Below are 26441 nucleotides of genomic sequence, written 5' to 3'. Positions count from 1 at the left end.
GGCAGAGCTCACGGGCTGGGTCGGGGAGGCTGTGAACAACCAAGTGCCACAGCATGATGGAAACAGGCCAGACCCCAGAGGCGCCTCCTTAGATCACGTTTGCAAGAGGCCAGGCAATCTGCCTTCAGGGATTAGAAAGCCAAAGGTCCCTCTGTGAGGACCGTATGCGGCCATTACCCCCACTGGCTTTGGGACTCTCACCACCTCAACAGAGCAGGGGCTGGGTCCTTGTTAAAGCTGCTGCCTGCAGAGGCCTCAGAGATGCCACTCAGTGCCCCTTTCCCATGGGTCACACAGGATCCCTGCTCCATGAGGGCAGAGCCTGCCCAGCAGAACTGGAGGCCACAGCACTCACCCTGCCTCCCTGCTGCCTGCCCCCGGCTACAAGCCCCCCAGTCTCTGAAGTCCTTCCTTCATCTTGTCCACATTCCTTTGCAAAAACTCACCAAAGTAGAACTCGGGATGACTCATTCACAGGCCAAAGTGCCTGAAGAGCCTTTTAATGAGATTTTTTTCAAGGCTTTTCATCCCTTTCCTCCACTGCCAGACTTTCCAGAGACAGGAAACTGTGTTAAGAGTTTGACATTTTCTTGCCAATTTCTCAGCTCAACCCTTTGCTCCCTGAGGATGGAGTGAGAGTACCCAGGGGCCGGTGGTGGGCGCCAGGTCAATGAGTTGGCGGGCAGCCAAGGGGGAGAGTTCTGCAGGCAGGAAGGGGTAAGGAAACTGTTCAAGAGTAATCAGGCAGAATCGTTGAAGACGATTCACAGGTGGGGGCCCCCTGCCATGGAGGGGGCTCCGAGATGGGATGAGGTGTGTGCCGGCACCACCGTGGGTTACTGCAAGTGCAGAAAGTTGGGGGGTGGGATGCAGACAGGTGGCAGCTTGGGCTGGTCCAGGGACCTGTCTGGTCACCACAGTGGGAAGCTGTCACCATCTCTGTGGTCAGTGGTCAGCTGCCAGCCAGGCAGCCTTACATCAATCCCGAATCCCTTCCGGGCGTCAGTTTCCCCACCCAGGAAGCAAAGGGATTGGAGTTAATGGGCCTCAAACACTTCCAGGTTTGACATTGGAAGACCTTTCAACTGGGTGTAAGGAATGCTGGGGAGGAGATGGGAGGACATGCATGGGAGCCCCATGGCCTCCACTCCAGTCTTGGCTCTGCTGTGGACCCTGGCAGGCATTCAGCTTCTCCCAGCCTAAGATGAGGAAGAATATGCCTCGCAGCAGGACCCTGGTGAGTGTACCCTGCACATCAGTGGCCCTATCACTGAGAACTGCATCTCAACTCTTCTGGGAGCCCCTGAGACCCGCCAAGGCTCTCCTGCACCTCCACGTCTCTGCCTGGGCTGTCCCCTCTACCTGAGCTGCCCTGCTAGCCATCCCTGTCTGGGGAACACCTGGCTTCCCTTGAAGGCTCACGTGCAGGCTTCTCCCTGCAGCTTCTCCTGACTCTCTGTGGCAGGGACCACCCACCCACACCGAGCTCTGGGCTCCCAAGATCCCCTGTGCAGACCTGTGTACAACATGACACAGGTTGGCCTGGCCAGGCTGAGCCCCTGGAGGCTGGGCCTGACTGTTCTCACCTCTGGACTCTCTCTGATGCCCAGCCCAGTGGCTGGTACAGAGGGTTCTGAAAAATACCTGCTGAGGGAAAGGTGGACGGGGTGTCCTCTGAGGCTGAACTCCCCCAGATGCTTTCTTCACCCTAGAACACCCTCAGGGCAGGACAAGCTCACATGAAAATGGCCAGAGGTGGATAACCAGCATAGCTGGAATTCCAATGTCAATTTGCACCAAGCTCCTGACAGTGTCAGGAATGCCATTCCCCACCCACCCCTGCCAGGCAGGCCGTGAGTATCTGAGAGAACAGGCCCCTCACTTGGTGGCTGACAACGATGCTGCTTGCTCCAGGCAGCCAGGACATGCAGTACCAGGACAGCTCCCCTTGTGGTTGAGGTGATTCTTTCCAGGGCGTTGCTCCCCAGCCAGCAGTGGGACTGGTCATCGGGAGCTGGGGCTCCTCTGGGAAGCAAGTTCATCTCCCCTGAGTGGGTTACCTGGCTCGGCCATAGGAGGCCTAGCCCAGCCCACCTCCCCAGTTCTGGCATTCTTCAGGGGAAAGCTGGGCAGGTGAGAACACCCCTGGTCTTTGGAGGTGGTGATCTAATGCCTCTGGATCTGCATGCAAAACTAGACTCCCACCTCTAGCTCCTTTGGGTGCAGATCAGTCACCCAAATGACAGTTCCTGATAATCAGGTCCACGGGATGGGTGCAGGAAGGCAAACACAGAGTCTGATGGTAGAGGCTGCTGGGCTGCCTTCCCAGTCTCCCTCCACCTCCTCCCCTCACCTGGGAGGTGCAGGTGGTCCAGCCCACAGATGGGGACATGGGGAGAGTTAGAGAACCCCCGATGTCATTGGTGGAGGTGGCCTTAGAGCCCATCAAAGCCCAACTCCCCACTGGACAGATGTAGGGCAAGAAACTTACCCCAGGGTCACACAGGGAGCAGTAAGTGGCAGGACAGGACTCCTATCCAGAATTCTGGACAATGGGTCCTTCCTGTGGCTGTTAAAAATGGACTTCAATCAAACTGCAGGGCTGACCCCAGAAAACAGGGGCAGGGTAATGGGAATCACACTAGATAACACTGACACGGCGCTGGCTGGGCTGGGGACGCTGTCTGTCAGCAGCTCATTGCCATACCCAGTGCACAGATGGCCAAGGCCATAAGGCCAGTGAGTGCAGGAAGCCAGGCATGAGGCCCGTCCCCTGCCTTCCCCACCAAACGCACCGGGCCCTCGGGACTACATGCCTACGCTGTGAGGGTAGAATCAACATGTCGTCAAGGGCAGTCCTACGTCTAGGGAATGGCACACCCCAGCGAGGAGGGGAAATGATGCTCCTGGCCCTCTGAGCCCCACCGTGAGCTGGCATCTGGGCCTGCTTTTATAACTGAGGGTGCACTGCATAGGGGATTGAGAATTCCGCAGGAGACAGCTGGTGCTATTACTTCTGCCACTGGGTCTAGGTTCCTTGTGTGCTCCCTGGTTGGGACCTCAGCCCTGGCACATCCTGGGTACTCAATAGGCTGCTGTTCCCTTGAAGGCAGGTCTGCACTGGAGTCACCACAGGGCCCCAGTGCCAGCCAGGCAGGCCCTCAGTTCAGGGTCTCAGCACTTCCCCACCTCTGCCTGGATGAACATGAAGCTGGAGCAGCTGACGGGGCTCTGGCCCTCCAGGATGAATGGACAGGCTTGGCATGGAGTGCTCTGTCCAGTCCTCCCTGCTCCTTTCGTGGAGTCCCCTCCAAGCCAGGCCCCCAGCCACGGGGATTCCAGGAGGAATGAGATTCACTGAGGAACTCAGAGACAGATGGGGAGGGAGACAGAGTAACAACTTCAAATGACCAGTGCCCCAGAGGGTCCCTGGAGCACTGAGGAAGCCCAGTATGCAGGGAAGGCTGGTGACACTGAGTCCTGTCGCTGATGCCACCTGCTTCCTTTACCTCTCACAGCCCAGAAGAGTGCCACTCACCTCGATGGCGCCATCAGCACGCCTGGTGACATGCACACCCCCCTGCCGCTGCCCTCTCCTCAGTCCAATTCCGCCCCTCTGGTTTTAGCCAGTCCTGTCTAGCCCCAGAGGCAGTTTAGCACATTGAACTTTCCTTGGCTGCCATAACCGATCCGATTCTTTCAGTCACCAGGTCTGATGGCAGACAATGAATTACGCAGGCACCAGCAGCCTGGAGAAGAGCAAAGTACCTCTTCTTTGTTTGTCTGGAGTGCCCTACCCACTGGCTAGAAGTTCCCTCTGCATCCTCTCTGTTTAGGCGGTGGTCCAGCCTTTGGTCTTCTTCCCCCAGTGATGACAGGCTCACTACCTCGAGGCCGCTTGGGTAGCTCTAATTCTTGATCTGCTCTGGCTGTTAGGAAGTTCTTCCTCTTGCAGAGCTGGAATCTGTCTATCCATCATCTGCCCAGAAGTCCCTAATCTGCTCATTGGTTCCCTCTGCCCTGACAGTCCTAGAGAGACGCATGGTCCCCACCCCGTGTCCACATGCTCTCTCTTCTCTAGGTGGACTCCCAAAGCCTGTGTGCCATGCCCTGCCCGCCTCTGCCCGTGCCTGCCGCCCTCCTGACTCTGCAGTTTGTCATTGTCCCTTTCAGGGCAAAGCCCAGAAAATGCGGGGGGAAGAGTCAGTCATCAGCAGAGAACACAGGCCAGTTTCACCTTCCTTGGTTTTACTGAAGCCTCTGTCTACATGGCCGGCATGTGTGTGGGCTCTCCTGACAGCCGTGTCCCCGCAGGCCTGCTCTCCCTCCCATGGCCTCTAACAGTGGTAAGTGGGACAGAGAGGATGCCAGGCAGAGGGCTTCACTGCTTCTGGGGGGTCTGTGGGTCTGTGCTGGCTGAAGAGCCTGGGTTTACACCCCAATTATGTCACCAGCTCTCTATGTGTCCTTGGCAAATCTGTCCTTTCTCTGGGCCTCAGTTTTTCTGCAAAATGGGTTTAGACATTATTTTGGGTCCCATCCAGCAACAGCACCCAACTAAAACACCCTTTTCTTATTTCTGGACCTGCCCATCCTGACAGAAAAGTCTCACAGGTCAGAAAGATCTGAGAGTTTCCAAAGCTGCCACAGGCAGTAATACCAGCTCTTCCCGGCGCTCCTCCTAGACTTTGCGCGAACCCAAACTCAGGCCCACCCAAACTGCAAGCCAGAGCACTAGGAAAGGGTCGTGCTCACAGTGGCAGAGAGTTACGGGCTGGTCACAAGTCTTGGCCCAGCCACTTGGGCCAGTCACACCCCCCTCCGTGAGCCTGTTTACTCATCTGCAAACTGGGGACAATATGTTCCTCAAAAAAATGAAAGGACCGTCGTGGGCTCTGAGAGAGGGATGAGGCATGCTAGGAGCTTCGTACCACCCCGCCTCACAGCAGATGTGAAAGCTATTCTCGGATAGTTAATATAAAATCCTAGGAAAAGGCCCCTCGTCTTCTGGGAGGGCAGCAACGGCAAACATAAAAACTCCTCTGTATCCCAGGAGAATAGGATCAAATCGAAAAACCCAGGCTTGAAATAACGTGTGCTGGCAAGTTTCCCAGGGGACACTGGCGGGTCTTTCCACCACAGGCACAGTGACCAGCGGTGCTCGCGGAGGCTGCCGAGGAGGGCTGGGGGTGCTCGGGGCGGCACTCACCTCAGGGAGAGGGAGTAGTCATGCTTGCTGGTCTGGCTGTTCCGGACAAGGTAGCTACACTCCTTGCAGAGTCGAAGCAGGTTCTCAGCGTCTCCTCTGCTGATGGCTCCATGATACCATCTGTGGAGAGGGCAGAGAGCAGTCAGAGCCCAGCACGATGGGATTCCCATGGCCCTAACCTGCCTTGGGAGGCTCAGCACCCGCAGGGAGCCTCCCTCCACAAGCAGGCATGCACTGGTTCATTCCGTGGGTATCCACTGCCCGCCTGCTGCTGCCGGGTCCTGGGGAGAGCACAGCAAACAAAACCCAGTCTCTTTTCACGGGAAGCTTACGCTCTGGTGCAGGGAGTCAGGCCACAGACACTCAAGTCATCACAGAGCACACAGTGTGAGGACAGGCACCATGGAGATGAAGTGGCATAGGGTCATGTGGCTGGGGGCTAGTGGGGGACTATTTCAGGCAGGGTGGCCAGGGAAGCCTTTTCAAGGTGCAGTGGCTCATGCCTGTAATCTCAGCACTTTGGGAGGCCGAGGCGGGTGGATCACCTGAGGTCAGGAGTTCAAAACCAGCCTGGCTAACATGGCGAAACCCCATCTCTACTGAAAATACATAAATTAGCCGGGTGTGGTGGTGGGCACCTGTAATCCCCCTTACTTAGGAGGCTGAGCCTGGAGAATCACTTGAACCTGGGAGGCAGAGGTTGCGGTGAGTTTAGATCACACTAATGCACTTCAGCCTGGAAGACAGAGCAAGACTCTGTCTCAAAAAAAAAAAAAAAAAGAAAAAGAAAAGAAAAGAAAGAAGAAAAAAAGTGACATTTCCGTGTAGACCTGCAGGAGGGGAGGAGGGAAGCCAGAGAGGAGCTTTCTTGGTAGACAAATCAGCAGCGAAGGCCAAGGCAGAAAACTGCCTAGAGTGCTCTGGAAACAGCCAGGGGCCAGCATGGACAGACAGAGGCAGCAAGGGGAAGGGGTGGGCAAGAGGTCTGGAAATGGGGCTGCAGCAGGGGCTTTTCTCTGTTTGAGCAACAGGGAAACCATCAGAGGGTGCTGACGGGAGGGCCACGCTCTGACTCAGGGATGTGTGCAGCGACACGGATGGTGGGCAGTGAGGTAGTTGTCCGTGCTCCTGCCAGATGGCTCTAGCGCCACTTGAGCATGTGGGAATCCCAGCATTACTGCTCCCAGACACCCAACATGCCAGAGGAGGGCAGGCGGCAGAATCTGAGGAGAGGAGTGCCATGCAGAGGGCCTGACTCATCCCCCATCTCCCATCAGAGGAGGAAACGGGCGCAATAATTTTCTTTCTTTTTTTTTGAGACAGGGTCTCATCCTGTCACCCAGGCTGGAGTGCCGTGGTGCGATCACAGTTCACTGCTGCCTCAAACTCCAGGGCTCAAGCAATCCTCCCGCCTCAGCCTCCAGAGTAGCTGGGATTACAGGTGCGTGCCACCACACCTGGCTATTTTAAAATCTTTTCTAGAGACAGGGTCTCACTATGTTGCCCAGGCTAATCTCGAATTCCTGAGCTCAAGTGACCCTGCCACCTCACCTCCCAAAGTGCCAGGATTACAGGAGTGAGTCATTACATCTGGCCTGATTTTCTTTTTGTGTGTGTGTCTTTTTTTTTTGGTTTTTAGAGACAGGTTTTCACTCTGTTGCCCTGACTGAAGTGCAGTGGTGTGATCATGGCTCACTGCAGCCTTAAACTCCTGAGCTCAAAGGATCCCCCTGCTTCGGCCTCCCAAGTAGTGGGACTATAGGCACGCACCACCATGCCTGGCTCACTGATTTTCACGACTGGAAGAGCTGACAGTAAAATTGCAGGGCAAGAATAAAGATCTTCATTGCCCATGAGTGGACACACTCAAAATACATTCCTGTTTACATGATGGTCTCTGTGGGGCAGTGGAGGGGGTGAGACTCAGCCACAAGAGGCAGAGGCACTGAGCATTACCATGGCTGGAGTGTGCTTTGTCCACAGAGACAAGGATGCTGCTCCAAATGGTGGCTCTGCTGCCCACTGGCCAGGCAAGCCGCTGACCAGGTGGCTTCTATTACGGGAGGATCATGCCAACCTCTCTTGGGTTGTGAGAATGTAACAAGTGGCCCCACAGGAAGCGCTAACGTAGAGCCTGATGTGGGGCGAGTCTTAACCGACGGCAGCTGCAGCATTAGTAGAAAGAGACTGCCCTCACAGACCACGTGGTGACATCCCCATCTACAATGGTTGCAGGCCCCTGCCCATCCAGAGGCTGCATTTTACATTTCCAGGTGCAAGTGGGGATGCTGCCTCCCGGTGCCTGTCTCAGAGTGTCCTGCAAACCGTGCCCCTGAGAGTTCCAGCACTGACATTCTCCTCAGAGAAAAACCCACACCGCCCATCCCCATGCAATTCCCCCCACTCACAAGGCAGAGCTCAACAGTTAGTAGCAGTGGCCACAGCAAAATTAAAACCCTAAGAGAAAAAATCAACTTTAAAGTCAAGGACTGGAGAGTAAATGTGAGTGTCCTTGTCCAGTGGGAATGTGGCCAAGCGGTGGATGGTCCAGGCGGTGGCCACCAAGCTGGACATCCGGAGGGGAGACCTTCTAGGGGAGAAGGCAGGAAGAGCATGCAGACCATAGACCCCATTCTTTCTAAAGGTACAGAGAAATATGTAAAGAGGAATGTGAAGTTGGGGGATGCATGGGTTGCCACAATTAAAACACCACAAGTAAAACATTTCCTGAGACATGAAGGCCCATGTTATGCTTTAGAAAGGCTACATGGCTGTAATCAGGAGGAACACAAACAGCACTGACTTCAGAAGTAGGAGTTAACAGGTTTGGGAAGGCTGTCCTCTGGGAGATTTCACTGTGTAACACACCCTCAGTGAATGGACAAAAACGTTTTATTAGAAAAACAAGTCCCAGCCATTTGAAGCTGAGCCGTCCTCAGGGAAAGGCCTAGAAGTGGTCCCTGGGGAGGTGCTGCCTGCCGTCCACCCTCCCTGAGCTCAGGAGCAAGCCCTGCTCTGAGGGGGGGCATGGCCTCTGGATTCTTGTTAAGGGGAATCCGGGTGGTTAACACGATAAGCTACCAGTCCCTTCCCCAACCGCTCCACACAGAGGCAAGGGCAGGGGACAAGGGGCTGAAGAACAAAGGAGAGAAGGAGCAGAGGGTGCTGGATCTGGAGGCCAGGCCGGCACTGGCCAGCCTGTCAGCAGGAGGCTGGAGACCAGGAGTCAGGCTGGGCTGGGCGATCCTGTGGGGGGCTATGGCCAACTGTTGGGCCCACGTAGGCCTTGCTTCACCTGGAAAGAGAATCCAGGCAGGAGGTCATCTCAGGGATGGGCTGGACCTCACGGGGTTGGCCAGTCAGGTCAGAACCAGGGGGATTAGGGAGACTCAACTTTCGTCCCTCACCCCAGCCAATACCCATGAGCTCATCCAGTATTTACTCACTACTCACCATATCCTTGATCTCACGGGGCTGACGGAGGGAGAGAGAGAGTCAACAGAGAGATACAGGAAACAATTCCAGATAGTGACGAGGGCTATGCAGGCATCCTCGGGTTATGATAAGGCAGTGACTGGGGTTGGGTGAGATGCCTGCTTAGAAATGAACAGACAGGGGAGGCCCCTGAGGAGATAACATGTGGCCTGAGAACATGAGAAGGAGCCAATTGTGAAGAGCTAAAGAAAACATCTTCTCTGCAAAAAAGGCAGCAAGTGCAAAAGTCCTAAGGTAGGAATGCGCTTGGTGCTCACAGAGCAGAAAGGCGGCAAGAACAGCCCAGGCACTGTGAGCAGCGGGCAGGAGGTGGGCCCAGTTCTTGTGCCCAAGAGGAGAAGTTTGATTTCATCCTCAGCAGTAAGAGTCTTAAGAGATGTTTGCCCTGGGAAATCTTACAGACGGTCAGTCAGCTTGGCCTGAGGAGGGGTCAGAGAAGACAAGTCAGGATGCTAGTGCAGTAGTTCACATGGCAGGTGGCTGCGGAGGTGGAGGAATGATGGATTCTGGTCGTCCTTTGGAGGGAACACTGACAGAATTTGGTAAAGCAACAGATGCTGGTGTCCGGCAAAAAAAGGAATTACGATGATGCCGGGTTTGTGGCTTGAGCCACACCTAGTTAGATGTGACACCTAGTTAGATGTGTTTATGGAGGTGTGGAAGCTGGGGGAGGAGCAAGTTTTGAGGAGAAGATCAGAAGCCAGTTTTGAACATGTTAAGTTTGAGATGCCCACTTGTCAGCCAAATGGAGATGCCAGGAAGCAACTGGACATAGGAGTCAGGAGCTCTGGGAGAGGTGTGGGCTGGTGCTATGCATCTGTGAGTCACCACCAGGATCCTGGGAGAGACAACCCAGGGAGAGCACGTAGTTGGAGACTGAGCCCTGCAAAGTCGGACCTTCAGGTCAAGAAGAGGCAAGGAGCCAGCAGAGGAGATGGAAGAGTGGCCACGGAGGCAGGAGGAGCACCAGGCCCAGAGGCCCAGAAGGAGAGTGGTCAACTGTGGTGACTGCCATGGAGGACAGAGGGGGTCGTCTGGGGACCCAGGCTGGTTGTGGTGGGTGAGAGAGAAGGGGAGGTGACAGAGAGGGGAGAAGTGCTGGCAGCTCTTTGGATACTGTTCATTCATGCAACAGCTATTTATTCAACACCTGTTATGTGCTGGGCACTGTTCTGGGCACAGGGGATGCAGTGGTGACTTAGACAAGTTCCTGCCCTCATGGAGTTTCTGTTCTCAGCAGGCGGAGTACCTAGAGAGGAATGTTGGGTCAAGGTTTTTTTTTTTTTTTTTTTTTTTTTTTTTTTTTAACTTATGTTGGCAAAGTTTGTTACTGGGACATGTTTATACACTGATGGTAATGATGGAGGACGGAAGAGGGGTGTGTGTGGGGCTGCCTCCAGGAGGCAGTGGGGACAGACCCTGAGCACTGGAGCAGCCTTTCTGCTGTCCCAGGAGGCGAGGCAGGTGGTATGGGCACCTAGGCAGATGTGTGCCTGCCCATCCACGGCCACCCCGTGTGACCCGGGGCATACCCCCAGTGCCTCGGTCTCCCCTCCTACCTCCCTCTGTGCTAGGGTGGAGGAGAGGTTCAGACCGGAAGGCGCCTCCTGAACTCTAGAGCAGCATCAGTCCAGCAGGGGACGAGGTGATCCTCTTTAGTGGGGTCATCAGGCTCTATCCAAAGTGGGATTTTACCTTAAGCACACCCCTTGGGTGATGAGTCAGGACTTCTGACTCATCTTGGGGAGTTAATCGTGGAGAGATGAGACGATGGGGGAGGAAAAGCCAGTCATGACGCTGGACTTGGCTGGGGGCCTCATGAAGCGGGAATGGGAAAGGAAAGGCAGCCCAACTCCCCCCGTCTTGCGATGAAGGCTGAGTCCGGGGATGGGAGAGGGCAGGCTGGGCCCAGACTGACCCAGGCAGACCTGGCCACGGCTGGTCAGGACACATGCCGAACATCTGTGGGTCACAGTTTGTTGATTAAAAGTACACAGTTTGATCAGAAATAAGCAAAACCTGCCAGATGATCTGCACAGCTGTGAGACATGATTCACAGCACTGGCTAGGAGCACCCCCCAGCCCCCACCCCCCGCCCATGCGCCCTGTACCGCAGGAGTGGAGCACTCACAAAGGTGGCAGAAGCCTCCAGAGGTGACAGCACTTGCTTAAAAGGGCGGCATATGACGTCATTCGGAAAACCCTGCATCCTGCTCACCGAGTGAGAATTTCCTGTGAGGGGATGCCCTGCTGGCCATGCCAAGACCAGAATCCCCGGGCCAAGACAAACACAGTACATGACACACACCAGGGAGGGCTCACGAACTGTGCGTGGTGTCAGTGACTCTTGTGGCCTTATGTGTGCCTACTCAAAGGGTGGGAAGAGCAAAGAGTAAGTGGAGGACAGAGGAGGGGAGAGGGTAGGGACTGGGTCACGAGGTTGGGGGCACTCTGAGCCATGAGTCCTTGCCAAGGCTCTGCACCACTCTGGGTTCTGATGTTCTCATCTAGGCAATGGGCTAACAACCCTTTACTGTATATTTTCTTGTTTAAGCAGACAAGACACCTGAGGACACCAGCGCAAGTCCTGCACCTGCTTTGTCAAGTTCCTGGAGAAGCTCATTCTAATCCAGGTATGAGGCACGGTTAGAAACTGAAAACATAGTTTGGGGACAATTCACAGAATGAATGGCAGGCTATTCATTTATCCTGGGGGTAACATGGAGCCACTGAAGGTTTCAGAACAGAGCAGGAACCTGCACCCAGGGATGATTTGGCAGAGCAACGAGATGATAACCATGGCCAAGGGGAGGGGCAATAAAGGGCTTTGCCCCCTGCACAGTGCTGGGGGCAGCAAGGACAGAAAGGGATGTCGGACCTTGGGGGCAGCATGGATGGGACTTGGCCACTGACTGGAGGTGAGAAACCTCTGGGCAAAGGGGCTGAGAAAACCTGCATCAGGAGTGGAAAGGCCTTGCCCAACTCTAACAGTATCAAGCAGACATGGAGCAAGAACACGACTGTAGCTAGAAAACAAATCTAATTTACACGCAGTTTTACACTTAGGGGAAAGGATTTAGTTTATATTTCGTTTTTCCAAGAATTTATTTGCTGCATGATGAAATGAGAAACTAGGATGTGAAAAGGAGGAGTGCACCCTGTAGACTCTTTTGCTGTCCCTCCTGCCATTGAAGGTAAGGGTGGCCACATAGTGTGGACAGCGTAAGTTCAGGGCTAGAAGCCAGGAGGTATGTGTTCTAATCCTGGGCCTACCACTGGCTGGGTGGGAGCCTCGACCTTCCAAGAGCCTCAGCCTGCCCATGTGTACACGGAGGGGGAGGTAGGGGTAGACTAGAAGGCCCCTGGAGTTCTAGCATGTCTCAGTTTGGGAATTTTTTTTTTTTTTTGAGACAGGGTCTCGCTCTGTGGCCCAGGCTCGATTGCAGTAGTGTGATCACAGCTCACCACAGCCTCAACCTCCTGGCCTCAACTGAATCTCCTGCCTCAGCCTCCCAAGTAGCTGGAACTATAGGTGTATGCCATCATACCTGGCTAATTTTTGTATTTTTTTTTTTTCTTTTTTCTTGTAGAGACAGGGTCTCACTATGTTGGCCAGGCTGGTCTTGAACTCCGAGGCAAGTGATCCACCCACCTCGGCCTCCCAAAGTGCTGGGATTACAGGTGTGAGCCACCACACCTGGCCCAATCTATGGATTTTTAAAAGAAGATGACATGAAAGAGAGGGCAAAAACTAGGTGAACTGGGAGGTGAGGTGGGGCTTTGCTCCCTCAGAACTTACATTTGCTTCTCCAGGGGAACAGCAGGATCCACCCTTTCTCCTAGGATCCCGCAGAACTCGGGGCTCCCATGTTTGATAGGCTTAAAGCCCCCTCCAGGGGCACGAAGCTGGCGCCGCCGGTCCCGCGAAGGCGAGGGGGATGACTGCCGCTTCTCGTTGCCATTAAACTGTGCTGTGGGGAGGGAGAGAGAGAAAGTGCAGGGTTAGCAGAGCTCAGCCCAGGGAGCTACTGTGATGCACAGAAGGGTAACGTTCAGTTGCTCTATTTGGCACTTTACGACTTGCAGGAGGAAGGGTTTCAAGCAAAGAAATAACATGGCACAAAAGATTTTGGCTTCCTAAGACAGGACACCCACGTGGTCACAGCCCAATGGGGCATGTGAGGGGCTGGTTGAGCCTCCGGAGGCCACTGAGCTCAGCCTTACCCCCACAGGAGCCTCTCTGCGGCCTCCAGCAGTGGGGCATGGCACTGCCTTGGGGGAGCTCTGTCCTCAGGACAGTTCTCAGGGGAAAAGGCTGTTTCTTGTATTGGGCCAAAAATCTGCCTCCAAGTGGCTCCTCTCCTCCTCTCATCCCACCTCAGGCCATATTGGCCACATCTGTCCCTTTCCCTGGGATACTCCTACAGAGTGCCACTTGGGGGTCATACTACATCCCCTGTATTCAGATCCCCTGCATGGGTCCAGGATCCAGCGCCCAGGTGAGGCTGAAGCAGTGCCTAAAGCACAGGAAGGGCCATTCACATGCTCTTCTCCCCGCCCTGGGCCTGTGGGAGCATCGTTCACTCCCAGAGGCTGGGGGAGGATGCTCCTTGAGGAAGACCCTGGAGACACCACAAAGAACAGAAAGCACTGAGCTAAAACTAGAGTTGCCAGAGGGTTCCTGGAGACCAGTAGTCCACCTTGCCAGTTATCCAGATGGGCCTGTTTCCTTCTCTGAAAAACAGGGATAATGACAGCACCCACCCCATGGGGATTAAAGCCGGTGACACACCTATAAATCTTAGTAGTGTGCCTGGAACGCAGTCTGTTATTATAAATCACACTTATCGTGTCTGCTCAATGCACACACAGTACTAGGCACCTCATAGAAGCAACTGAACCAACCTGAGTTCCTCTCCTAAGCCTGTCAGTGATTAGCTGCAAGCCTTGGCTACGCTACTGAACCTCTTCGAGTCCCTGTTTCTTGTCCCACCAGGCTGCTGTGAAGGTCAGAAGGGAGGATACTCCAGGACCTGACACACAGAGGGTGCCTAAGAAACGAGGCCAGAGCCTGCAGAAGAAGGTTCCTGAAGCTGAGGCCAGCTGCAGGCCCACAAACATGTCCCTGGCTGTGCCACACAAAGGCATAAACCTCTCCTCTAATTAGCAAGCATGATTGTGGCAAGCTATCCTCCAAGCCCGGCCAGACACACGGCAATCAACCCCCATGCTCACAGGAGGACCTGGAGAAACCTCAGCGCCAGCGGGGAAACGTGCTGTCTGCTGAAAGCGAGGAGTGTGATGAACCTGTTCTACATCTCAGCTACTGAACCATCTTCCCTATCAGGGACTATGGGGCATTTCTGTCCCTCTAAGACACTCTTTCTCCATTAACCATTTTGGAAAACAGTGGGAAGGGAGGCTCTTGCCAACAGAAGGCTCCAGAGACACCGGACCCACCCACTTTCAGGACTGTGCCGAGCGTGTGGTCAGCCTGCTACCAAGCAGTGACACCGGCAGGTAGTCCACCTGCGATGACGCTCCTAACCACTCATCCACATGTACTAGGCACAGTTCAAGGCCGGGAAAATAGCGGTAGGTGCAAGAGACAAGGATCCCTGCCTTATGGAGCGCAGAGGCCTCGTGAGGAGAGACAAGCAATAAATCAATCTGCATATCAACGGCTGGTGACAAGTGCCACTGAGAAAAATACAGCAGGGCAGGAAAGCCCTCTCCAAAGGTGACATCTGAATAAATACCTGAAGCGAGGGAGAAACATCTGTAGGAAGGACACTCCAGGCAGAAGGAAGAGCAAGTGAAGGGCCCTGGAGTGGGACTGTGCCTAGAGTGAGACACAAAATGACCCAGAGTGTCTGGAAGGGAGTTGGGAAGGAAGCCGGGCTTCCCGGTCTTAGGAAGGACTCTGGCTTTGTTCTGAGAGACGTGGAGAGCCGTTCTGACCGGGCGCTTCCTTACATGATTGCTGTGCTCAAAAGAGAAGGAGGCAAGGGGTATGTGGGAACACTCTGGACTCTGTCTGATTTTGCTGTGAACCTAAAACTGCTCTAAAAAGTACAGTTGGCTAATTAGAGGGACAGAGAGCACACAGGAGGGCAGTGAGGCAGTGCCCGCCAGTGGTCAGATCTGGCCACATTCTGCAGGCAGAGATGACAGGACTTGCCTGTGCATGCAAAGTGCAGTGTGAGAGGAGGAGGACTACGGGTGACCACAGGCTGTTTACCTAAGCACTAGAAGGATGGGCTGGCCTTACCCATGAGAGGAAGACTCACCAAAGGCCCTAATTAAGACTCCAGGAAAGCAGCATGGAGGCCACGCCTTAGAGACACCTACAGCTCCGTGATGCCAGGGTGGGTGGCGTGGAGAGCGGGCAGAGCGAGGACTTGCTAGGGGTTCCTGACCTTCCTTCTGGCCACAGTTCCGTCCTGTGTCCAACCACACACAGACAGGAATGACCTCAAGGCCTTCCCAGGGGACAGGTCCTGGGGCTGGAGAGTGAGAAGGCCCTTTCCCATCAGCTGATAAGGGGGCTTTTGTGGTGGTGGGCTAAAACCTGGAGCTGGGGCCCTAGCACACACATACTACTGGCATCTACCCCTCCCTGGACTTCCAGTAGCCTGGATCTCCCACTGGGGTTCCGGCTGAATGAGAGCACCCTCATGGCAACAAATCATGGGACATATGGTCTTGGACAGGAGGTTGGGAGAAGGAAAGAGGTGAAGCAGGTTCTTACCCGAGCCCCTACTTTGCAGAGCCCTCCATGGGTGACCTTGGGCAGGGGAGAGGACTGGGGATGGATAGACATCCCATTGGGGCCACGTCATCCTGGAGACCCTTTCTAAAGAGCTTGGACTATGGATGGGGATAATCAGAGGATGGGCTTTAGAGACCTCTCTGAGTGCTGGTGGAGGGTGGGTTTGGGGTCAATCCTGAAGACGGGAAGAACAGTCAGGGAAAGGTGATGGAGGCTGACCCCCTCAATGATGGCAGGGATGTAGGAGCTTGACTACTTGTGGGAGTGAGCCTGGGATGACTGCTGTGTGATGCCCAGATTTCTGGCTTGGGGGAGGGTGATATTCCCCACTGGGATGGGCACAGAAGGGGATATGGTCAGGGAGCATGGGACCAGCCTGTACTTCTCCACGATACCTCCCTGCTGCTAATTTTCTGGTTGTTAGGAATAGAGAGGATACAACTCAGCAGGCATCCTGGCCCATGGGGCTGCCAGTGTCAAAGGGCAGCGGAGTGGCCTGGCATAGGAAGGGGACTAAGCGGCAAGTGAGGTTCTAGGCTTAGTTTTGCCACAGGCTCAGGAGACCGAGGGACCAGATGAATTATAAGTCACTTTCACTCCTGACATCCTGGGGCTCCACCGGCTAAAATCAGGATTGGGGGATTTCTGCCAATATAATTCTCTACAATCGATGTCCTGATACAGAGGCATGGAGCACAGAACATGATTGTGGAGCGAGCCCAAGCTCTTTGGCACAACCCCAAAGGTTCTCTAGGACCCGGCTGCTTGTCCAGTCTCAGGTCAACCAACCTCTTCACCTGACTCATTCCACTTACCCTCCAGAGGTCACCTATTTCAGGAAGACTTCCTGGACCTCACCTCTCCCAAGACTCGCCTTGATCTTAGCACCCTAATTGCGTGTCCTTCCTGGCTCCCGGTGAGCCCCCTGAGGGTGGGGCTGTACCATGTGCCCCTTCCCCCATGCCTAGCCCAGTTACTGGCAACATAACAGATGCTCAATAAGTGATTAAATGAAGAAACTTAATGAGCTGCTGTTTTGCTTTATTGGGAAAAAAATTGGTTTTCATACCAGATAAATTGGATTAAAAACTAGTAACATCCTAGTCAACACTGTAATTCCCCACTGAAATAATTTATACATTTGCTGGCAAGCTTAATAATATAGCCATATATCTTAGAGAGAACAGGTGGTGATGAGTGACAGGCTTAATTAGGCAAATCATTTCACCTAAAATACAAATATACGAACTCCTAGTGCAGTGATTCGGCAGCCTAAGAAAAAAAAATGTTAAGAACAAAAGCTGCAAACACAACTGCTCTCATTCCTTCTAATTAAGTTTCTCCTTAATCTGCAATTTAACATGGCAATTCTTTTAATTTAGTAATTTTTTTTGCAAAAGATAAAGACACAATCCCTCAAAAGAATATCTGCATTTAGAGAAAAAAATATGCTACCCCCGTGAGTCATTAGAATGACAGAACCTAATTAATTTCACCTATGGGCAATTAAAAATGGAAGTCGGAATCTGAAGGAGGAAAGTGAGATTTAGAGCTGGGCAGGTTGAGGCTCAGGTTGAAGCTTCTGACTTTGGTTTCGATGATGGAGACCAGATCCTCATGGCTGATGGGAGAGAGAGCCTGGTCAATATCTTTCCAAAAGTTCTGCCATGGTGACAGGACTCATTCCTTGAGACTCAGCTCAAGTGCCCTGCTTCTAGGAAGCTTTCCTGGCCCTCCCATCTGGATTGGTCCCCTTTTTGCTTGTATTACAGATTTTATACCAATCAGTCCTGAAGTGTGGTCACTGCTAACAACAGAAGACAGGATCCAAGACACCTAGCTTAGTTCTATCCCTCCTACTGGCCCTGCCACATGGGTAAGAGGGGAGGAACAGAGGTTCAGAGGAAGGGTAGGAGGAACTCCTCCAGGGTCTCAAGGCCAAATAGCAGGGTGAGGGTCGAGCCCAGGACTGCAGGCCTGCAGGGTCAGGCTCATCCCACCTTTGGGTGTTCCTTCCCCACAAGAATACCTGAGGGCTGCTGGTCTGGCAGGAGCTGGGCCTCATCTAGCCTCCCTGCTGTGCACTTCCTACTTCTAGGCCTAGAATTACTGCCCTTCTGCTCCATCTGAATGATGTCTAGAAAAGGTCTGGCACAAATGCCACCTCCTCCACAAAGCTTACCCTGATCCCACCTGCAGAGAACCATCGTCTCCCTCTCGGTGGCTCCCAGCCCTCAGTATATCTCCCGTAGTTCAGGGGGCATCCACACCACCCTTCCCAGTCAGCCTGGGTGCTGTGGGTGCTGCGCCTGGGATTTACTTTCCTTTGCCCTCTCCAGTCTCTTGTCTGCCCCTAACTCACAGAAGTTTCATGTGGAGAAGGTGCTTGGATGAGATAAATGTGTTCCTTCGGGGTGGATCTCTTTTCACTGTCCTGTCCACTGTTCAGAGCTGGCCAGAGAGCAAACTCCAAAAAGCCGATGGATCTCTAAAGCATAGCTCTCCTGGGCTTGCAAACCCTCCCTGGCTCCCCAGTGCCCCAGGGCAAAGGGCAAATTCATTCTGGTGCTCAAGTTCCTCTGAATTTGATGTAATGATGCATCTTCCCCTACAAAACCCCTGTGGGTTCCACACCCACCCTTAGGCTCCAGTCACAAAGGACAGGCAGTCCCCAGATCTATCATCTGCTTTTTTGTCTTCAGGGCTTTGCTTTGGCTAAGTCTACCCTCTAGAATCCCTTTACTTCACTATTTCTCTGCAAAAATCCCAGCTATTCTTCAGAGCTCAGCTCCAACATTACCTCCTGAGGTAGGTTTTGCTCTAGACCCCCAGGTAGAATTCCTTTCTCCTCCTCTGAGTGCCGAAGTCTGCACCACTGTCCTGGCACTGGCCTCTGTAACACTAAGGCATGTAGGTGTCTTCTCACAACTGGACACTTCGCAGAGATGGGGCCTTGTGCCTCAGTCTCCTTGGAGTCTCCCCATGGCTGACCTGCAGCCAGCTCCAATGAATGGCCCATGGCTGAAACCCACCCAGGGAATGGAGGAGCTGCAGTGTCTCGACTCACAGCTTAGGAATCAGGAGGACCTGGGTTTGAATCCTGTCTCTGTCATTACTGAGTGACTTGGGGCATGTTTCTTAAACTTCTTTGAGCCTTAGCTGCCTCATCAGCAAACCAGGGCTGACAATACCTGTACCGTGAAGGTAATAGATGACGTACCAAGGTCCAGGCAGGCCCCCTATAAGCAGGTAACCCCGACCCACGGCCACATCTATGCTCTGAAACAATGCCTGTATCAGAAACCACCTCTTTTTCTATGGCTCCTGCTGAAATTCTGGAGTCAGAAGCTCTAGGAGGACAGGGCATTTCATTCTGTTTTGTTCAAGGCTAAAATCCCAATACCTAAAACAGTGCCTGATGTACAGTGGATGCTCAACATCTGTTGAAGGAATGAACCTGCACCCTGCTCAACAGGATTATCTTCTATTCATCAGCCAACAAAGGAAACTCAGGAGCTGGACTCACTCCTCAAGTGACTTTGGCAACAATTTTGAAAAATGGCTTCATCTTTTTTTTTTTTTTTTTAAGAGCCAGGGTCTCGCTCTGTCACTCAGGCTGGAGTGCAGTGGCATGATCATAGCTCAATGTAACCTTGAACTCCTGGGCTCAAGCCATCCTTCTGCCTCAGCCTCCCAAGCAGTTGGGACTACAGGTGCATGCTACCATGCTGGGCTAAGTTTTTTTTTTTTTTAAGTTTGTAGAGGTGGCATCTCACTATCTTACCCAGGCTGGTCTTGAACTCCTGGCCTCAAGTGATCCTCCTACCTCAGTATCCCCAAACACTGGGATTACAGGAAGGAGCCACCACGCCTGGCCTAGCTTACTCTTTATTTATTGATTCCTGCTCATGGGCAGGCACCATGGAGGACTTAAAGTCCGTGTTCTTCTCTAGTCATTGTGGCAAACCTATGAAGTCAGTGCTATTATTGCCCATGTTTTAACAAGTGAGGCCTGGTATGGTCAGGTAACTTGCCCAGGGCAATAGGAACAGGTTGCTATGACAGGCAGTGGGTCCCAGCGCTAGCCCTTGAGCCCTCTGCTTTGGGACTGCAGCCCTGGGCAGCCTCCCCCACCCAGGAGTGCCTTTCCCGGCGGAGGTACAGTGAGAGAAGAGTTGACAGTCTGCCACACATCCTCTTGTCCTCACCACTGACCAAGGGGGTGGGCAGTGACTCCCGGGGATAGGGGGTCATTCAAAGAGAACTGGAATGGAGCAACAGGACCCAGGAGACTGGTATGGTTCTCCAAGTTCTGACTGTCTGGCTGCTTCTTTCTGGCCTGAAGTCTATGACCCTCTCAGTTCTCCAGTATAAGATGAAGTTTCCTTTAAGCAGAGGCAATAAAGGTTGGAACGATGAAAAACAAGGCACTGTGTGTAGACTGACTTGCAAGGAGCTCTCAACTGCCACAGGCTTCTTAGCCCCTCTGCGGATGAGCTGGAATGCACATGGGCCACATTTGTAAACTATAAGTGGCTGACAGGAGGGGCTTGAAGGCTGTTCTGGCCCTGGTGTTGGTTCACAAATGTTCTAGTACTCTATAAAAACAAAGTACAGAGGCAGAGTCAAGGTGCCCAGGGCCTTGCACACAGTCCCCGGCAGGGGTTCCTGCATAGCACCGACAGCTAGGCTGGGACTCCAGGGTGCTGGTGAGGGGGAAAGGTGTGTGAGAGTGGGGAGAGCTTGGGGTGGAGAGCACAGAAGGGGCTGCTGACCAGGGAGCTGTGCAACCCCAGAAAGGGGCAAGGAGGGGAGATTATGCATTGGTATGGGAGGTGGGATGGACTACATGACCCCCGGAGTCTGAAAATGCCATCAACTTTCACAACAATGCACTAACACCTGTAGATGACTGAAACTCTGTTTGCATGACAGTGGGCCTCTGCTGTTTCAGCTTTCCAAACAATGTACTGTATCATCTCATCTGACCCTCACCAACACACAGCAAAACAAGTATTAGAATTCCTAAACAAGTATGAGAACTCCCATTTTATAGATGACACAACCGAGGCCCAGAGAGGTGAGGCCCCTTCTTCCCTCCAGTTCAAGAGGGAGTTTCGCTCACCCACTTACCCCACCTGCCCAGTGAGTGTAGGTTCCTTCCAGATACCTGCAGGACAAGTGGCTCAGCAAATGTTTGATTTGTATTTCCAGGATCACCAACAAGAGGCCTCTGTGTTCGCCTGGAAGACACACACAGGCCTCAGGGCATTGTGCTGCCACTCAAGATGGGAGGTGCTTGAGAACAGAGGTCCTCATTGTGAAGGGAGGCAGCCAGCAACTCACCACAAAGCAGGCAAGCGGGAAGGCTGTGAGGCAGGTGCCAGGACGCTGCCTGGGTTCCAGGAATGCCGTACACACATGTCCAAGCCTGGGATGGGGACAGCGGGCCTGGCAGAAGGGGCGTGCCTTTGTCCTCTTATTTGTGACATCCCCAGAAGAAAAATGAATGCTATTACTGGGAGCAAGGACCCCACCCTAAGATCTGCTGCTTGGCTACAGGAAATCTAAAGATAAAGCCCAATGAAGATGATGAAATAACCCGAATGCAGAGGCCTCTACGGCTGCCAAAGCAAGCCATATTTATTGTCATAACTCATTATGCAGATGGGAAATGGAGGGCTGGAAAAAGGACTGACTCACCCAGAGTCAACAGCTAGACGTGAACTTGGACTTGAGTCCAGGTCTCCTGAATCCTAGAGGCCCCTAACAAGTTTAGCACAAACCCTGTGTGCAGTGCAATACAGTCTCAAAAACAACCACAGTAAGCACAGTGATACAACTATGAGTACTCACTGTGGCCCCAACTCTCAGTGCATAGTACCACCCCCACTGTACAGATGAGGAAACAGACACAACTTGGCCCAGGTCATCCCGCCAGCAAGTGATAGCACAGGACTTTAAATCCAGATACCCCTCGCCCCGGCGCCTGAGTTCCTTCCTGAGTTCTGGGCCAGGCCCATCTGTCAAACATACCTGGAACCTACACACGTCTGATACAGTATGTCTCCTGACACTTTCACCTGCAGACACCCACAGACACTTATATAGAATCCTAGAGCCTGGGAAAGTGACTTTTTCCCCATCCACGAGCTGAAAGACCTGCAAGGAGCAGGCTGGGCATTTGTGGGAATGAGTCTCCCTGTCTGTAAGACCCAAAGCCCCAGCCCCACTGTGCATGTTTCTCTGCTGCCCATTGTGGATGGCTGTGAGGGAGGCCAGGACAGATGGGGAGTGGTGGTCGGGCGACAGGCCAAGTACTGGCCACAAACATGGCTTGCCAGGGTTGCCTGCACCTGACCAGCACACCAGTCTCCAGGTCCACAATGTGGCATCTGGATTCACAGCCAATCCTCAGACAGGCAGGGACATGCTGTCCACTTCTCCCTGGGAGTTGAGGCCAGAGGTAGCAGCCACAGCAGTCAATGGCTACTCAGAAATGCCTTCCCACTGCCTCACATAGCGAGGAGACAGGTATACAGCATGCAAGAAAGACATGAAAACACAGTCTGTGTGTGGGCAGGCCATGAGATTTATTGGTATTCTACCGCTCCTAAGAGAACACGGGGTTGGTTTTCCCGAGACCCGATTTACTCAAGTATCTTTTTTTTTTTTTTTTTTTTTTGGAGACAGAGTCTTGCTCTGTTGCCCTGGCTGGAGTGAGTGGCACGATCTTGACTCACTGCAACCTCCACCTCCAGGGTTCAAGTGATTCTCCTGCCTCAGCCTCCCAAGTAGCTGGGATTATAGGCACCTGCCACCATGTCTGGCTAATTTTGTATTTTGGGGCCGGGGTATCTGGATTTAAAGTCCTGTGCTGTCACTTGCTGGCAGGATGACCTGGGCCAAGTTGTCTCTGTTTCCTCATCTGTACAGTGGGGGTGGTACTATGCACTGAGAGTTGGGGCCACAGTGAGTACTTATAGTTGTATCACTGTGGTTACCGTGGTTGTTTTTGAGACCGTATTGCACTACACACAGGGTTTATGCTGAACTTGTTAGGGGCCTCCGGGATTCACGAGGCCTGGATTCAAGTAGAGACCTGGATTTAAGTGGAGACAGGGTTTCACCATATTGGCCAGGCTGGTCTTGAACTCCTGATCTCAGGTGATCCACCTGCCTCAGCCTCCCAAAGTGGTGGGATTACAGGCATGAGCCACTGCATCCGGCCTGATTTACTCAAATATCTGAGGGCTCACTGTGGGCCAGGCACAGATCACATGTGTGAACAAGACAGGCAGGGTCTCCGACCTCAAGGAATTTAAAAATCACATCCACATGAAGATCTCTGAGCTGCTAAACAGAAGAGCAAAGGTATTCTGTCAACTCTTTGTTTTTTTTCCACTGAGGAGACAAAGGCACTGGGAGGAATATTTCTATCATTGTAATTAGCAGACGAAACAAAGCTATTAAACATTGATGTTTTTCTTCTCTCCTTTTTTTTTAGATTACTAAATGAATTTATTCATACGTCAAATAGAAAAACCAACTGGAAAAACCTGTCCCTCAGTAACACATTAGCCAAAGGAAGCAAGTGATCCCAGTTCTCTCACTGAAACCCCCCTTTCCTGGGCAGACCTGCTGTTCACACGTGTTAAACATTAATTACAACTGTTACTCATTACATAGCAAAAAGCATTTGGTACAAACACAATTGTTAATTTCCTCACAGGCTCAAGGCATTCTGGGAAGCTATACAGGAGACAGGAAGCATCATGGGAGCCTAAGGGGAGCCAGTTTGGAAGAGACAGCATTTTCCCGGCTAGGACAGGTGGTGGCGGCCGGGTTTAAGATTCTCCAAGGGATCCTCTGCAGATGCCGGGGCCCTGTTTATTCTGAGCACATGAAGATGAGTCACATAGCTTGGTGGGAATAGCAGGTGTGGAGCAGTGTCCTACACACACAATGGTGGCGTTAAACCAGCTTCAGAGTGACTGTGTTTGTGGGGGACGGTGACAAGTCACGAGGGCAACACGGTATGGGTGCAACTGCTTCTGCCTTGTACTGGTGTGCAAGGGAATGTCCAGCCTGACCCCAGCCACACACAGGATATCAACACAGCAGTGGAACAAGTTCTCTGCAGTCAGACTGGCCCAAGTTCACAGCTGTGTGACTGTGGACAAGCTGCTCACACTCTCTGAGCTTCAGTACCGTCATTTGAGTGACGACAATGAAGTGACCCCTACCTTGCAAGGCTCTGTAGGGTTAACCCACGCTGGAATTACAATTATTGCTCAATAAATGTTAATTTCCTGTCCCTGGTTCCTCCCCATCCTTCCTTACCTTAATGGGATTATTTTAAATTAGCTAGTTGAGCTGGCTCTGAGATGATTCACAGGTGTTTAGGAAATAGACATACCTGGGGCCTTACTTTCCCTTTAGCCTCACTTGATGAGGCTTTGAAGGTGTCAAAACTCAAGAGGGAGGCTGCCTAAGGGGTGACACCACAGCGTAGGCACCCCACAGGCTGACAGTGTCTAGTGTGTATCTAGCTATTTCAGAATAAACCAGTGTACTCCAGTACGGGGTGTAGTAGGAGCACAGAGGGGAAGGAACTGGTTGTGCCAGGGAAGCCTTCCTGGAGGAGGTGATCTCCCCTCCCTAACTCTACCCCAACTCCACACCTAATACAAAGCATGTACTCTATATACTCTATGTTCTCAAAGTGGAGTCCCCAGATGGCAGCATCAGCATCACCTGGGAACTTGTTGGAAATGCAAATTCCCATGCCTCACCCCGGATCTACTGAATCAGGAACCCTGGGGGTGGAACCCCAGCAATCTGTATAACACTTCCTCCAGGTGATTCTGAAGCCTGCAAGTTTAAGACTCACTGCTCCAGGCAAAAAAGAAATCCACAGACATGTCAGACCTAGAAGAGGGAAGGTGTGGATCGGAGAAAGGCCCCGGGGACCCTCTCCCACCCAGGCGGGCCAGCGGCCTAATCCTCAGAGGGACTGAGTAAAGAATGGAAGAACCACGGGACTCGTTAGAACTGTTGCTGGATTGAGATATGGGGTTTCCTGAAGAAGTGTCGCTTTCCACACCATCCCTGCTTCCCACTGCCAAGCATTACTGGGAATGAGCTTTGGCAACAGGTCCTCTGTGGCCACTAAGTACTTCTTCATGCAGCATGATTTCTATGTTAAATTGAATTTTATGTAATATAGCAAGCCCTCTCTGAATACCAAAACCAATTCTTACATGCATGATCGTTTAGGGCTTACCTTGTCTTTTCGTTCAGATCTTTTATTTTTATTTAATCATCACAGAGATCCAATGTGAGAAGTTGTGACCATCCCCATTTTACAGATAAGTAAACTAAGGCTCAAGGAGACTGAACAGTCCGTCTCGGGTCCTGAAGCAGTGATGGGTGGAGCTGGCATGTGAACTTGGGACTGTATGACTCCTCCCATTGCCCCGTGGGTCCCAACATGACCTAAACTTCTAAAATCTGTCAAGGAGCTAGTAGGGAAGACAGATAAGTACCCAAAATAAGTATGCTGAGCACGATTTGAGTCATGTGTCTTTTATCTTTGCTGGAAGGCAGACCTGACTGAGCCCAGGACACTGCCTGAAGAGTAACTTTCATGGAGACAAAGCTTCAGAGGGTGAGTCGAAATGAGATGACTTAGTTTCTCAAGAAGGTCTGGGGGGTGCCCTTCGCACACCCTCCTGTCATCTGGCTCCTCCATCAAGCTCAAGAGCTGCAGTTACTTACTTCTCAGACACAAGAGCAAATTATGACAGACATAGCCGTTTACCCACTGGGTTAAAAGGAAATGCTGGTCATTCCTCTGTGTATGGCCTGACTGGCTCTGCCATGAGGTCTCCAGCTGTTCCCTTCTCCACTCTGAGCCTTAGTTTCCCCAGAAGGACAGGGAGAGTGGGACTCTATGGTATGTGGGCCCCTCTCTGTGCTGAGTGGTGGCAGGACACGACCAACCCATGGGATGGCGCTGGCTCCCCTACAATGAAGGCATGAACCTCCAGAATCCAGTCCCTTACAGAAACCCTGGCTGGAACCATTTCAGGTGGGAAGCCACCACCCAGTAACATATCCTGGTGTAGATGTGGCAGAAATTAGTGCAAGTGAGATGAAGGGCATGCGATACTTCTTGAGGGCTGTGGGAGGATGAGAGCTCCAATCACATTTCCTGCAGCACCTTGGGTAGTACCAGGGAGGCCAGACATTTGACTGGGTTAGGGCAGGGGCTCTGGAGTTGGAGCTGACAGGTTCAAAGTTCGGCTCTGCTGCTGACCAGCCATGGGCTGGGCCCCCGGCCAAGTTATTTCTTCTCATGGGACCTTAGCTTCCTTATCTGTAGAAGGAGGAAACTAACCTCCCAGAGAGTGATTGTGAGGACTGAATGAGACAATGCACACAGAAAGTGCTAAGTGCTAGCAACGATGCCAGTACTTTCCTGATGTGATACCCATCAAGTCTCAGGAAGACCCTTCTGAAGTGGGAACTACTGGTCTCACTTCCCAGGTGGGGAAACTGAGACTCCCAGGACACGTTCATTCCCAGTCCTCACACTGGTCCTTCAGAGGTGTGAAGACACCAAATCCATGCCACCTCCACCGGAGTTTGCTTCTACAGGCTATCCGCCCCAGCTCCTTGGTCCCTGCCTGTGGGCCCCTCCCTACGCGGCCACTTTCTGCTCGGGTTCCATTTGTCCATCCTGCAATCTGTGCCACAAAGGCCGACAACCAGGTAGACCTGCCACACCAACCTGCACCACCCCCAGACATCATGACATCATCCAAGGCTCCTTGTCCCTTTCCCAACATTGGGCAGGGGATGTCACATAGGCCTCGTGTGGGCCCGAGTTGTATCTGGCGGGGGTGGGTTGGGGACAGAGCAAGAAGGCCATTTCTAGACCCACCTGCCAGCCTTGCAATT

At 52.7% G+C, this 26441-nt stretch overlaps 2 protein-coding genes across 3 annotated transcripts in view; both read right to left on the bottom strand.

Annotated features, from left to right (window-relative positions):
• TOMM5 (translocase of outer mitochondrial membrane 5) overlaps positions 1 to 26441 on the bottom strand; it is a 495867-nt gene that overhangs the window by 355795 nt on the left and 113631 nt on the right. The window lies entirely within an intron of this gene.
• The window catches only part of SHB (SH2 domain containing adaptor protein B), a 148650-nt gene that overhangs the window by 24369 nt on the left and 97840 nt on the right, over positions 1 to 26441 (bottom strand). The window contains exons 4-5 of one of the 2 annotated variants that reach the window (XM_050762165.1): positions 12504 to 12675; positions 5210 to 5329 (exon numbers count right to left, since the gene is read on the bottom strand). In XM_050762165.1, the coding sequence (XP_050618122.1) occupies positions 5210 to 5329; positions 12504 to 12675 (292 nt within the window). Of the gene's footprint in view, positions 1 to 5209; positions 5330 to 12503; positions 12676 to 14287; positions 15148 to 26441 lie in introns of those variants that run through there. The other variant, XM_050762166.1, reaches the window with a different exon arrangement.

This window comes from Macaca thibetana, chromosome 15, assembly GCF_024542745.1.
Source record: "Macaca thibetana thibetana isolate TM-01 chromosome 15, ASM2454274v1, whole genome shotgun sequence".
In the NCBI taxonomy this organism is placed as follows: domain Eukaryota; kingdom Metazoa; phylum Chordata; class Mammalia; order Primates; family Cercopithecidae; genus Macaca; species Macaca thibetana.
The sequence above is the reverse complement of the archived record's forward strand: the minus strand, read 5'-3'. Positions and strand labels throughout refer to the sequence as shown.